The sequence below is a fragment of the Geotrypetes seraphini genome, chromosome 3 (assembly GCF_902459505.1).
Source record: "Geotrypetes seraphini chromosome 3, aGeoSer1.1, whole genome shotgun sequence".
Lineage (NCBI taxonomy): Eukaryota > Metazoa > Chordata > Amphibia > Gymnophiona > Dermophiidae > Geotrypetes > Geotrypetes seraphini.
In genome coordinates, this window is record NC_047086.1 from 111881747 (window position 1) to 111896890 (window position 15144).

At 48.3% G+C, this 15144-nt stretch overlaps 1 protein-coding gene across 3 annotated transcripts in view; it reads right to left on the reverse strand.

Annotated features, from left to right (window-relative positions):
* Positions 1-15144, reverse strand: part of CD2AP (CD2 associated protein) — a 372249-nt gene that overhangs the window by 133006 nt on the left and 224099 nt on the right. For all 3 annotated transcript variants that reach the window (XM_033938468.1, XM_033938469.1, XM_033938467.1), the window contains exon 11: positions 12755-12817. In XM_033938468.1, the coding sequence (XP_033794359.1) occupies positions 12755-12817 (63 nt within the window). The remainder of the gene's footprint in view (positions 1-12754; positions 12818-15144) is intronic.

Sequence of the window (15144 nt, forward strand, 5' to 3'; positions counted from 1 at the left end):
ATTAAAAAGGGATCAAGAGGTGACCCGGGAAACTACAGACCGGTGAGTCTGACCTCAGTTCCGGGGAAAATGGCGGAAGCATTGATAAGACAACATCGATGAACATTTTGAAAGAAACAAACTTCTGATAACCAGCCATCATGGATTCTGCAAGGGGGGATCGTGCCTAACGAACTTATTGCACTTCTTTGAAGGAATTAACAGACAGATGGACAGAGGAGACCCCATAGACATCATATATCTAGATTTCCAAAAAGCCTTTTGACAAGGTACCCCATGAACACCTACTTCGGAAACTGAAGAACCATGGAGTGGAAGGAGATGTACATAGATGGATCAGGAATTGGTTGGGGGGTAGGAAACAGAGGGTAGGAGTGAAGGGCCACTACTTGGATTGGAGGAGGGTCACGAGTGGTGTTCCGCAGGGCTCGGTGCTCGGACCGCTGCTATTTAATATATTTATAAATGATCTAGAAACAGGGACAAAATGCGAGAAAATAAAATTTGCGGACGACACCAACTATTTAGTGGAGTTCGGACTAAAGAAGACTGCGAAGAATTACAAAGAGACTTGAATAAACTGGGGGAATGGGCAACGAGATGGCAGATGAAGTTCAACGTTGAGAAATGTAAAGAACTACATGTGGGAAGCAGAAACCCGAGGTACAGCTATACGATGGGAGGGATGTTACTGAATGAGAATACCCAAGAAAGGGACTTGGGGTAATGGTGGACATGACAATGAAGCCGACGGCACAGTGCGCAGTGGCCGCTAAGAGAGCGAATAGAATGCTAGGTATAATCAAGAAGGGTATTACAACCAGAACAAAAGAAGTTATCCTGCCGTTGTATCGGGCGATGGTGCGTCTGTATCTGGAGTACTGCGTCCAATATTGGTCGCCGTACCTTAAGAAGGATATGGCGATACTCGAGAGGGTTCAGAGGAGAGCGACACGTTTGATAAAAGGTATGGAAAACCTTTCATACGCTGAGAGATTGGAGAAACTGGGACTTTTTTCCCTGGAGAAGAGGAGACTTAGAGGGGATATCATAGAGACCTACAAGATCATGAAGGGCATAGAGAGAGTGGGACAAGGATCCTGGCTAGGCCTAGTGGCTCTGCTGAATCTGAGTCCTAGAGTTAAAATAAAGGTAGTTGAACACAGATTCTTTAATGTCTCCAAGGAATTGCATACTAAAATGTCCAGGTTGTTCAAACAAAAATGTCAGAATTTGGCACGAGTGAAAACAAAACTTCCAAAAATTCTCTTTACTTCTTTTACCAAACAAATAAGTCCTACTCCTAGCACCAGCCGTGCTTCCAGAGTCAGTCCAAACTAATAACAAAATCCTCAGTTTAGCCTTCTGGCCACATTCAGGGTATGACAGAATAGTCCCTGCATCAAGTAATAGCTTTTGAGTATAAGGCTCTTGGGTACTGGCTCTAATTGTGTCCCTGTTAGATTGAGCCAAAAATAATCCCCAACAGTCTGAGAGAAGAGAAGTCTGTTCCCCACAGGTGTTACCACTCTCCCAACAGACAGGCTTTTGTGTAACTTCTGCAGCTTCCAGCACAAGTCAGAGCAGTGCACAAACTGCTCTCAAAACACAGATTCAAAAAAACTTCAAATGAAAATGAAAACCCCGGGCTTATCAGCCTACTCGCATTCCATAGAGTGCTCTTCCCCTTGGGGTAAAACATAGTCCTCCAGCTGTTAGGATGGGAGAACATAAGAGAAGTGGAAAGACAGTGGTCTAAGCTGAAAGGAGCGATATAAATGGCTACGGACCTTTATGTGAAGAAAATCAATAAAAACAAGAGAAAAAGGAAACCTATATGGTTCTCCAACCTAGTGGCTGAGAAAATAAAGGCGAAAGAGTTGGCATTCATGAAATATTAAAAAAAACAAGAAGAGGAGAGCAGAAAAGACTACAGGGTGAAACTGAAAGAAGCCAAGAGAGAGATAGGTCTGGCGAAAGCACAGGAGGAAGAACAAATGGCTAAAAATGTAAAAAAGGGAGACAAAAATTTTTTCAGATATATTAGTGAAAGGAGGAAGATGAAAAATGGAATTGCTAGGCTAAAAGATGCTGGGAACCAATATGTGGAGAATGATGAGGAGAAAGCAAATGTGCTAAACAAATACTTCTGTTCTGTGTTCACAGAAGAAAATCCTGGAGAAGGACCGAGATTGTCCGGCAAAGTTACACGAGAAAATGGAGTAGATTCTGCGCCGTTCACGGAGGAGGGTGTTTATGAGCAACTTGAAAAACTGAAGGTGGACAAAGCGATGGGACCAGACGGGATCCATCCCAGGATACTAAGGGAGCTCAGAGAGGTTCTGGCGAGTCCTATTAAAGACTTGTTCAACAAATCTCTGGAGACGGGAGTGATTCCTGAGGATTGGAGGAGAGCGGATGTGGTCCCTATTCATAAAAGTGGTCACAGGGATGAAGCAGGAAACTACAGGCCGGTGAGCCTCACTTCAGTTGTTGGAAAAATAATGGAAGTTTTGCTGAAAGAAAGGATAGCGTACTTCCTTGAATCTAATGGGTTACAGGATCCGAGGCAACATGGCTTTACAAAGGGTAAATCATGTCAAACGAACCTGATTGAATTTTTTGATTGGGTGACCAGAGAGCTGGATCAAGGACATATGCTAGATGTAATTTACTTGGATTTCAGCAAAGCCTTTGATACAGTTCCTTATAGGAGGCTGTTGAACAAACTTGAAGGGCTGAAGTTAGGACCCAAAGTGGTGAACTGGGTCAGAAACTGGCTGTCGGACAGGCGCCAGAGGGTGGTGGTTAATGGAAGTCGCTCGAAGGAAGGAAAGGTGAGTAGTGGAGTCCCTCAGGGTTCAGTGCTAGGGCCAATCCTGTTCAATATGTTTGTGAGTGACATTGCTGAAGGGTTAGAAGGAAAAGTGTGCCTTTTTGCAGATGGTACCAAGATTTGTAACAGAGTAGACACCGAAGAGGGAGTGGAAAATATGAAAAAGGATCTGCAAAAGTTAGAGGAATGGTCTAATGCCTGGCAACTAAAATTCAATGCAAAGAAATGCAGAGTAATGCATTTGGGGATTAAAAATAGGAAGGAACCGTATATGCTGGGAGGAGAGAAGCAGATATGCAGAGACGGGGAGAGGGACCTTGAGGTGATAGTGTCCGAAGATCTAAAGGCAAAAAAACAGTGTGACAAGGCAGTGGCTGCTGCCAGAAGGATGCTGGGCTGTATAAAGAGAGGCGTAGCCAGTAGAAGGAAGAAGGTGTTGATGCCCCTGTACAGGTCATTGGTAAGGCCCCACTTGGAGTATTTGTGTTCAGTTTTGGAGACCGTATCTGGTGAAGGATGTAAGAAGACTTGAGGCGGTCCAGAGAAGGGCGACGAAAATGATAGGAGGCTTGCACCAGAAGATGTATGAGGAGAGACTGGAAGCCCTGAATATGTATACCCTAGAGGAAAGGAGAGACAGAGAAGATATGATTCAGGCGTTAAAATACTTGAAGGGTATTAACGTAGAACAAAATCTTTTCCAGAGAAAGGAAAATGGTAAAACCAGAGGACATAATTTGAGGTTGAGAGGTGGTAGATTCAGGGGCAATGTTAGGAAACTCTACTTTACGGAGAGGGTAGTGGATGCCTGGAATGCGCTCCAGAGAGAGGTGGTGGAGAGTAAAACTGTGACTGAGTTCAAAGAAGCATGGGATGAACACAGAGGATTTAGAATCAGAAAATAATATTAAATATTGAACTAAGGCCAGTACTGAGCAGACTTGCACGGTCTGTGTCTGTATATGGCTGTTTGGAGGATGGATGGGCTGGGGAGGGCTTCAATGGCTGGGAGGGTGTAGATGGGCTGGAGTAAGTCTTAACAGAGATTTCGGCAGTTGGAACACAAGCACAGTACCGGGTAAAGCTTTGGATTCTTGCCCAGAAATAGCTAAGAAGAAAAAATTTAAATTGAATCAGGTTGGGCAGACTGGATGGACCATTTGAGTCTTTATCTGCCGTCATCTACTATGTTACTATGTTACATTCCATGTCACAATCCTCGGGCTGGACTTCAGGTTCCTCCATTTCCCAATCCTTAGGAGAACCTTCTTGTGCTGGCCATGGGTTAGCTGCCAGAGCTGGCTTCCTCCTCAGCTTGACTTCAGCTTCACCCTCTGACAAGGAGAGCTCAGAAAAAGGAAGCCTTGCAACAGGCCACGCCCCCCTCTAGCAGGGTTAGTGAAATTCTTAAAGAGCCCTGTCCTTTCAGTCACTGTCTGAGCTCTGGGAACTTTTAAAGGGGCAGGCTCATTCCTAAAGCTGTGCACAGGATTTTTACTATACACAGGATGTTTCCTAAACCTGGTCACAGAATCTTTAGTGGGGCTTACAGGGACTTTCTTCTTGGATTTAGTAGGACTAGCCAGATCCCTGTCTCAAGAGGGACAGATTCTTCAAACTTTCAGAAAATAAAAGAACAAGAGGGCATTCAGAAAAGTTGAAAGGGGACAGATTCAAAACAAATGCTAGGAAGTTTTTCTTCACCCAATGTGTGGTGGAAACTTGAAATGCGCTTCCAGAGGGCGTAATAGGGCAGAGTATGGTACTGGGGTTCAAGAAAGGATTGAACAATTTCCTGTTGGAAAAGGGGATAGAGGGGTATAGATAAGAGGATTACTGCACAGGTCCTGGACCTGTTGGGCTGCTGCGTGAGCGGACTGCTGGGCACGATGGACCTCAGGTCTGACCCAGCGGAGGCATTAATTATGTTCTTAATCTAATTTTTCAAAAATCCAATCTGGTTTTAGAAGTGGAATCACTAGCCCTTAGCCTAATCCAGAGCATTCTGTGGACAGAAATGGAAAACACCAAAACCCGCTAAGGCATATAAGGTAGCATAAGCTGACCCAGCCAAAATAAGTTGAGAAAAATCTACAGCCTCACTCTCCAGGGTGCACAGGTGAGACAGATAGGCACGTGTGACAACAGACACCACCAGAGCAGCCTGAAAACCCAAAGCAGCTGCATCAAAAAGCCTCCAGCGGACAATGTCCACACAGTGGTCCTACATATCTATAAGCACTACAGCACTTTCTATGGGTAGAGAAGTGCAGTCAAGCTTCAATGGCTGGGAGGGTTTATTTAGATGGGCTGGAGTAGGTTTTAACAGAGATTTCGGCAGTTAGAACCCAAGCACAGTACCGGGTAGAGCTTTGGATTCTTGCCCAGAAATAGCTAAGAAGAAAAAAATTTAAATTGAATCAGGTTGGGCAGACTGGATGGACCATTCGGGTCTTTATCTGCCGTCATCTACTATGTTATGTTATGTTAGGCACTTGCATAACCAAACAATCCACTCTAGGCTGATCCAGAACCTACAGGCACTCCAGTGCCACTCCAGTGCCAGAGGGTACAAGCGAGACATGGTTCTCACAAACATAAGGGTACCTTCCAGATAGTTACATTGTGCTGATATTAAAAGTCATATCAGGGTGCCAGGGAAAGGTGGTAGACTGCGAGCGCGCACCAGAAAGCCAGTAGGAAGATGACGATGGAGCCGGTTGAGTGACCAAATGCAATTCCTATTAAGACTCAGAAATAAGATTTGGCAAAGCCACAGAATGAAATAAGTGCAGAACTGTATGATTGTCCCCAGATCCTAGAGCCCCTGAAGGATCCAATGATCCAGCAAAGAGCCTCTGGTCCCCCGTCTCTGGAAGCTCTGCACCTTGAAATAAGAGGTCAGGAATATGGACATTACTACTACTACTACTACTACTATTTATTATTTCTATAGTACTTAAAGGCGTACGCAGCGCTGTACATTTTAATATGCAATAACCAGTCCCTGCTAAGAAGAGCTCACAATCTAATTTAAACAGGACTTCAGGGTTGGGGAGATTATGATAGAGGAAATGATACAGTGGGTATAGGTATCTGACAGTTAAGAGCTGAAGGCAGTTTCAAAAAAGTGGGACTTTAGCTTGAATTTGAACACTGCCAGGGATGGAGCATGACGTATTGATTCAGGCAGCCTATTTCAGGCATACGGTGCTCCAAGAAAGAAGAGACGGAGTCTGGAGTTGGCAGTGGAAGAGAAGGGTACAGATAAAAGAGGCTTGCCCGATGAGCAGAGATCACGGGGTGGGGGAGGGGAAGCATAGGGGGAGATAAGTGAGGAGAGATATTGGGGGGCTTTAGTGCGAGTGCACTTGTAAGTCAGCAAGAGGAGTTTAAACTGTATTCGGAAATGGACGGGGAGCCAATGAAGTGACTTGAGGAGAAGGGCAATGTGAGAATAGTGGCTTTCACGGAATTTTAGTTGTGCAGTAGAATGTCCAGTTTTTCTTCTGATGTAATCCTCAAATTTCTACCCGTCCCTTAAGTTCTCCCAAAGACTCAATTTATATAACCAGCTCCCTAAACTGTAATTTTTCCTGGAAATGTCCAGTTAACTTCTGATGTACCGTATTTTCACGCATATAACGCGCGCGTTATACGCGTTTTTACCTACCGCGCATACCCCTCGCGCGTTATATGCGTGAGCGCGGTATACGAAAGTTTTCAAACATAGTTCCCACCCCGCCCGACGCCCGATTCACCCCCCCAGCAGGACCACTCGCACCCCCACCCCGAACGACCACTCGCACGCGCTCCCACCCGCACCCGCATCCACGATCGGAGCAAGAGGGAGCCCAAGCCCTCTTGCCCGGCCGACTCCCCGACGTCCGATACATCCCCCCCCCCCGGCAGGACCACTCGCACCCCCACCCCGAAGGACCGCCGACTTCCCGACAATATCGGGCCAGAAGGGAGCCCAAACCCTCCTGGCCACGGCGACCCCCTAACCCCACCCCGCACTACATTACGGGCAGGAGGGATCCCAGGCCCTCCTGCCCTCGACGCAAACCCCCCTCCCCCCCAACGACCGTCCCCCCCCCAAGAACCTCCGACCGCCCCCCCAGCCGACCCGCGACCCCCCTGGCCGACCCCCACGACCCCCCCACCCCCCTTCCCCGTACCTTTGGAAGTTGGCCGGACAGACGGGAGCCAAACCCGCCTGTCCGGCAGGCAGCCAACGAAGGAATGAGGCCGGATTGGCCCATCCGTCCTAAAACTCCGCCTACTGGTGGGGCCTAAGGCGCGTGGGCCAATCAGAATAGGCCCTGGAGCCTTAGGTCCCACCTGGGGGCGCGGCCTGAGGCACATGGGCCCAACCCGACCATGTGCCTCAGGCCGCGCCCCCAGGTGGGACCTAAGGCTCCAGGGCCTATTCTGATTGGCCCACGCGCCTTAGGCCCCACCAGTAGGCGGAGCTTTAGGACGGATGGGCCAATCCGGCCTCATTCCTTCGTTGGCTGCCTGCCGGACAGGCGGGTTTGGCTCCCGTCTGTCCGGCCAACTACCAAAGGTACGGGGAAGGGGGGTGGGGGGGTCGTGGGGGTCGCCAGGGGGGTCGCGGGTCGGCTGGGGGAGCGGTCGGAGGTTCTTGGGGGGGGCGGTCGTTGGGGGGGAGGGGGGTTTGCGTCGAGGGCAGGAGGGCCTGGGATCCCTCCTGCCCGTAATGTAGTGCGGGGTGGGGTTAGGGGGTCGCCGTGGCCAGGAGGGTTTGGGCTCCCTTCTGGCCCAACTACCAAGGGTACGGGGAAGGGGGGTGGGGGGGTCGTGGGGGTAGCCAGGGGGGGTCGCGGGTCGGCTGGGGGGGGGCGGTCGTTGGGGGGAGGGGGGTTTGCGTCGAGGGCAGGAGGGCCTGGGATCCCTCCTGCCCGTAATGTAGTGCGGGGTGGGGTTAGGGGGTCGCCGTGGCCAGGAGGATTTGGGCTCCCTCCTGGCCCGATATTGTTGGGGAGTCGGCGGTCCTTCGGGGGGAGGGATGTATCGGACGTCGGGGGGGGGCATCAGGCTTTCAGGAGGGGGACAGACCTTCAAGGGGGGACAGTGCACGGAAGTCAGGGGGGGTGAACGGAGAGTCGGGACAGCGCACGGAGAGGCGGGGCAGTGCACGGAAGTCAGGGGGGGTGAACGGAGAGTCGGGACAGCGCACGGAGAGGCGGGGCAGTGCACGGAAGTCAGGGGGGGTGAACGGAGAGTCGGGACAGCGCACGGAAATTCAGGGCAGTGCACGGAAGTCAGGGGGGGGTGAACGGAGAGGCGGGACAGCGCACGGAAAGTCGGGGCAGTGCACGGAAGTCAGGGGGGGTGAACGGAGAGTCGGGACAGCGCACGGAGAGGCGGGGCAGTGCACGGAAGTCAGGGGGGTGAACGGAGAGTCGGGCAGCATGCGCGGTATAATCGTGAGCGCGTTATACCAAAGTTTTTGTGCTTATCATCGTGATTTCTGCGCGCTATACACGTGTGCGCGTTTTATACGGGTGCGTGTTATTTGCGTGAAAATACGGTACTCCGCCTAGAACTGCAAGGTACAGGCGGAATAGAAGTCACTAATGTAATGTAATGTAATTTTGAATGGATTGAAGAGATGAGAGACGAGTGAGCAGGAGGCCCGAGAGAAGTAACATAGAAACATAGAAAAAAGCAGCAGAAAAGGGCTATAGCCCACCAAGTCTGCCCATTCCAAGTATCCCCTCCCCTGAATTTACTCCCTTAAAGATCCCACGTGAGTATCCCATTTTCTCTTAAAATCCGTCACGCTGCTGGCCTTTATCACCTGCAGTAGTCTAAGCATGAGGTGATGAGAGAGTGGACAAGGGTTTTGGTAGTGTGTTCAGAGAGAAGAGGATGAATTTTGGTAATATTAGGACAGACAGGAGTCAATAATCACCCCAAGGTTGCGAGCCGATAAGACATCAGCATAAAGACCAGGATTAGGCAAATCAGGAACAATGGCTGACTGAGACAAGGACATGCCCAGAGAAGAAATGCAGCAGATGCGGAGGACTATGCAGGGGAAGAACACCTGGTTTGAAAAGCATACACTAGAGTCCTGGCTTCAGGTAGTTGGTTCTGTCCCTCAGTGCCGCTGCTGTGACTTAAAGCCAGTTGCCTTTCGCCACCGTGTGCTCAATCCAAGGCTGGAGGTCTCTGTGCTCAAACTTCCTCAGTGGATAGATTTGCACAACCCAACTCTTCAAGAGTCTTCCAGGCCTCTGCACTGGTCTGGACATGCTTAGACTACCCAGAAACTAATTAACAGTCCAAATGGAAATAGCCATCTATAATGATAGTTCGCTATCCTTAAATAATGAGTCAATCTCATCATTTTCTTTCTTTTCAGAAGAGTAGTTTTTGCCAGGTCTTGAAATATAGCATTCTTGCAATTCTCCCAGGTGAAATCTCGTTGCGCAAGTACCTTTTGCAATACATTACATTAGGGATTTCTATTCTGCCATTACCTTGCGGTTCAAGGCGGATTACAAAAAGATTTCTGGTCCTTTTTTTGGGGAAAAAAAAAGAGTAGAGCAGGTTGATTTGGGGGTTCGGTGGGTTAGAGGGATGAAAGAAGGAAGCTTGAGAGGTTAGGACTTTTTCAGGGATTTTTTGAAAAGTATAATACCGCTTCTTGATCCGGAAATCATTAAAGCAGGAATAATATCCCTCAAGCTAGATTCCACCCGGGGTCCCAAACTTCGATGCACTCTATCAAATTTTATAGCCTGTGGGGGATCTCCATTAGATTGCTAGTCCGCTGAATTCAATAAAAACTGGCAGATTTCCGAGACCACTTGTTCATAGTTCCAAATTGCTCCAACTCAGATATCCCTTTAAAGCATAGGTTATTTCCATGAGATCTATTTTCAAAATCCTCGATTACATCTAGGATCAAAAGATGCTCTATGTGATTGCTTCTCCACTGATTGAAACTTGTGTTATTGCTCTTCTACCACATCCAATCTGTTTTTGACCATCTCCACTTGGCCCCCCCAAATCACAGAGTTCCTTACGAATCTTCGCCAACACCAATTACACATCGTTCCGAACACCTTTCATTTCCTCACCCCCAAGATTGCTGGCACACTCCTCCTCTTCGTCTTCAGAGTAATTATTCTGATACCATCTTTGCTGCCAGCTTTCTCCACCGGTGTTCGATGGTTTTCATCACTCCCAGGCTGTCAAACTTTTCATAAGAACATAAGCAGTGCCTCTGCCGGGTCAGACCATAGGTCCATCCTGCCCAGCAGTCCGCTCCCGCGGCGGCCCAAACAGATCACAACCTGTCTGAATCATCTGAAGGGGCTCCCCTGCCACCTTGGCCTCCCAATTTGGTCCTGCCTTCCCATCGAAGTCCCAGCCCTCCGGTCCTGCACATGCACGACCTGGTTGGTTTATACTCATTACCTGACAAACTTTCTATACTTTTGTTACATCCCAGCTCCTCCCTCAGTATCCCATGATCCCTTTATCCCTCAGGAATCCGTCCAATCCCTGTTTGAATCCTTGGACCGTACCCTGCCTGATCACTTCCTCCGGTAGCGCATTCCAAGTGTCCACGACCCTCTGGGTGAAAAAGAACTTCCTTGCATTTGTTCTGAACCTATCTCCCTTCAGTTTCTCAGAATGCCCCCTTGTATTTGCTGTCCCCTTCAGTCTGAAGAATCTGTCCCTATCCACCCTCTCTATGCCCCTCATGATCTTGAAGGTCTCTATCATATCTCCCCTGAGCCTCCTTTTTTCCAGAGAGAAGAGCCCCAGCCTATCCAGCCTCTCGGCGTATGAGCAGTGTTCCAGCCCTTTTACCATTTTCGTTGCTCTCCTTTGGACTCTCTCAAGTACCGCCATGTCCTTCTTGAGGTGCGGCGACCAGTACTGAACGCAGTATTCCAGATGCGGACGCACCATCGCTCGATACAATGGCATGATGACTTCCCGTGTTCTGGTTGTTATGCCCTTTTTTATGATGCCCAGCATCCTGTTGGCTTTTTTCGAGGCTGCCGCGCACTGTGCAGATGGCTTCAGTGATGCATCCACCAGCACACCCAAGTCTCTCTCGAGTCTGCTGTCTCCCATCAATACCCCCCCCAATTTGTAGCTGAACAACGGGTTCTTTTTCCCTATATGCATGACCTTGCATTTGTCCACGTTGAAGCGCATTTGCCATTTGTTTGCCCAGTCTTCCAGCTTGTCCAGGTCTCTTTGTAGGTCCTCACACTCCTCCCTGGTCCTAACTCTGCCGCACAGTTTGGTATCGTCTGCGAATTTTATAACCTCACACTTTGCCTCCTTTTCCAGGTCATTGATGAATATGTTAAAGAGTAACGGCCCCAGCACCGATCCCTGTGGCACACCGCTCGTGACTCCCCGCCAGTCAGAGTATTGACCCTTTACTCCAACCCTCTGCAGTCTACCCGACAACCAGTGCTCGATCCATCTGTGCACATCCCCTCCCACCCCGTGGTTCCAAAGCTTCTTAAGTAGCCTTTCATGTGGCACCTTGTCGAAAGCCTTCTGAAAATCGAGGTAAATGATGTCTATGGGCTCCCCTTTGTCCATGCGACTGCTTATTCCCTCAAAGAAGTACAGCAGGTTCGTTAGGCACGACCTCCCCTTACAGAATCCGTGCTGGCTTGTTCTCAGTAGGCCATTCCTCTCAATGTGCTCGCAAATGCCGTCCTTGATCATAGCTTCAAGTTTTTTCCTGGTCAGCATATGCTTCCAGTAGATATACAGCCTCTCAGATGCAAATATTAGCGAGGAGGAAAGGCTTAAAATATCAATTTTTTAGCTCCATTGGAGGATCCAAAGAATCAGCTGTCCATTCCCCATCACATCACTTCCTCCCATCCCTACCAGTCTTCTATCTATCCCCATTTACTCTTTTTCCCCACTGTAACTGAATTTATGATATATGTGTGGTTATTTTTTTTACTTTCCTATTATTTATATTATGTAAACCACTCTGATTTGTGTGCAAAGAGTTGTTTAACTGGTAATAATAAATGATCTCCACTAACAATTTTACATACATAAATTTTTTGTTGTACTTATGACGGGGTATACATCACATCAAGGAGGGGAGGGATCCCCCCAGGAGAGATTCATCAGAAACAGGCAATTCAGGATGGTAACTTGGGACTGAGGGTAGCTATATACCCCCCTTGTGTAGTTAGAGCAAGTAATGGGGATCCTGTCATTGCTGTAGCTGATCAAGGAAAGCTATGCGGGAGGAGATAGGGGCAGGCTAACCTTCAGGTTCGTTGTTATAGGATTCCTTGACCAACAGATTGATACCCAACCAATGAGCTGAAGACAGCATTTGCATTTGATCCTCATAAACTAGAAGAATCTTGGATAAGCCATGGTAATAAAATTCACAGAAGGTTTGTTAAGGGAGAAAGGACCCTCTTAGGCATGAAAGGCGATGAGGGAAGGGACTACAGTTGACCACAGGATGTTTGGTAGACCTGGACGACCACTGGTAAACTGACAAATTACTCACACTCACTCACAGAGGGCTCCAAATTAGGACTTTACAGTTGTAAGCCTTGGGAACTTGGAGACCGATCTTGTCCCTTTTGAAGGAGGGGCTGCTGTTTTGGAGTAGAAGAACCTGACTATTGTGGATGGAATTTTGGTTTGGAAATGTGGAAGCAAATTGCTGTGAAGAATGGATGTTTGCTTTATGCATTAGGAATCAAATCGAGAAAATTGTGGACTGATTTTGGGTTGAAGAAATGAGGCTGGAGGAGCAACAGTCAACACTACCATAAGTAGAATAATTAGGTTTTTGTGTATCTTTATTAAGTTCAAAATATTTATAAATCTGGATCATTTTTCAAATTTTTCTTCAGAAAATGCTCTTACCTTTGTCTTCAGATTTGAAAAGAGAAGGATTCTTCTCTCCAATATGAAGCTCCGATTTTGGTGCTATTTAAAAAAAAAGGAAGAAAAGAGTTGCAGTTACTCTACTGCTCTATAATTATATTTCTAAAGATATAAGCTTGTCTGTTTCCTGGCTCTATTATTTCCTCTAGATTACACTGCAAAATCTTTGGGTCTCCTTTGTATTATGTGCATAGAAGGGCACTCTTTTTTAAAAATTACTGTCAAGCTAATCGCTAGACCAAAGGATACCGTAGGAAAGAGTCATTTTTGGTGCCCCATTTGTTTTTTGGATTCTGTACACAGATGATATGGCACCCTCTTTCTCCCAGCTTAGCACCCTCCTAACACATCCCTTGCAACAACCTTGATTATAGCTATAATCCTTATTTAGGGATTCACTATTCAATTATCAATACAATATTATCATTTTAAAAAAGATTAACTTATTTTTCAAACATGAAAACTATAGGAATTTGAGTTTAAAGATATGTTCAACTATAAAGAGATTAGGTTCTTACTTTATTAATATCTTTTCTAGTAAACAGGTGTGCCATTCTAGATAAGCGTGTAATATCCCAGTGCTTGCGAGCCGTGTAGAATGAATCCATTCGTTTTTTAATCCTTCCTCTTTCACCAGAGGGCTCTGCTGCCCCCTTCAGTTTGTCCCAAAGCAGGGATAGCCCCATAGAGTAAGTTATGTGAAGGAGGGGTACGTGGAAATTCCCTGAACAACTCCATTCTGCTCTGAAATCATCATAAACAGTTTAAATATTGTCATTCAACAATCAAATCAGAAACATCTAATATAATAAAACGCTAGGCCGCGCATGCGCAGTCCTATCGCGTGGGTCCGTTTTCCGTGAGATGTACAGCATCTCAGATAGGAGTGGCATACGCCCGAAACACTCTCTCTCCTCCCCGAGACAGATGTCGGACGCGGCGGCTGTCTCCCCCGAGGCGGATGATCTTAGTGGGAATCAATGTTCTTCGCTCTGCCCTGCTCCTTGCCTTACTATATTTTTAAGTTGAAAGACGAGGCAGCGGCTCCTCTCAGGATCCCCACCTGCGTCGGAAGTCCAATGCAGTCGGGGATCTTGAGAGGAGCCGCCGCCGCCGTGTCTTTCAACTTAAAAATATACTAAGGCAAGGAGCAGGGCAGAACGATCTTCAAAATGGCGGCAAATCGATCTCCGTTCCTCCGGGGGGGGAGGGTCTGGGAGGAGAGGGATCGCGGCCACACTGAGGAGCCCAGCAACTTTCTACTGTCATTTGCCGCCCCCCCCCCCTCTTCCCTTACCGTGGGCACGACTGCCGATTTCAGCAGCGTGTCAGCAGTCTTCACATGCTGCTTCGGGCCTTTCTACTGCCCTGATTTGCTCCGGACGTGCCAGAGTAAATCAGGCCAGTAGAAGGACCCGAAGCAGCGTGTGAAGACTGCTGGACACGCTGCTTAAATCGCCATGTGTAGTCGGGCCCGCGGGAAGGGGGCGGCAAAGGACTCGGGCCCGCGTTTGTAGTCGCGACTGTGGGAAGGGAAAGAGGGTAGAGGAAACGCTAATGCAGTCACAGGGAACTGGTGTGGGGGGAGGGAAATGGAAGGGGGAGGGAATGCAGCTTTGCACAGACAGACAGAGGGAGGAAGGGACACAGAAAGACAAGAAGAAAGACACAGGGGCAGGGGCACAGGGAACTGGTGTGGAGGGAGGAAATGCTGCTTTGGACAGACAGACAGAGAGAGGAAGGGACACAGAAAGACAAGAAGAAAGACACAGGGGCAGGTGCGGGACAGCGGGAGTCGCGTCAGGAGGGGTGCGGGATGCCGCAGAGGGAACTTTTCCAATGGGTGCAACTGGACGGCTGTCGGGAGCCTCTGATCAGGGGCAGAGCAAGGTAAGTGTATCATAGGGATAAGAAGGAGGAGGGGGGGAGAAAAAGGAAGGGACGCCTACTGCTGGACAGGGGGAGAAGGAAAGAGGTGCTGATGGACAGGGGGGTATGAAGAAAAAGGAACGGAGGCCTAATGTTGGACAGGGGGAGAAGGAAGGTGCTGCTGGACAGGGGGGAGGTAAAACAAAGGGAGAAGGGGTGCTGCTGCATGAGGAGACCTGTGAAGGGGTGGTGGTGGACACAGGGGAGGTAAAAGGAAGGGAGAATGGACAGGGGGAGCAGGCAAGGGGTGGTGATGGACAGCCAAGGAAAAAGAAAGAAAGAAAGCAACTAAGGAGAGAGAGAGAGAGAGAGAAAGAAATAAAGAGACACACACACACATATATTCTAGCACCCGTTAATGTAACGGGCTATAAGATTAGTTTACAGTATATGAAACAAGTATAATCCCCAAGTACAAGTATAATCCCCTGAAGGCCTGA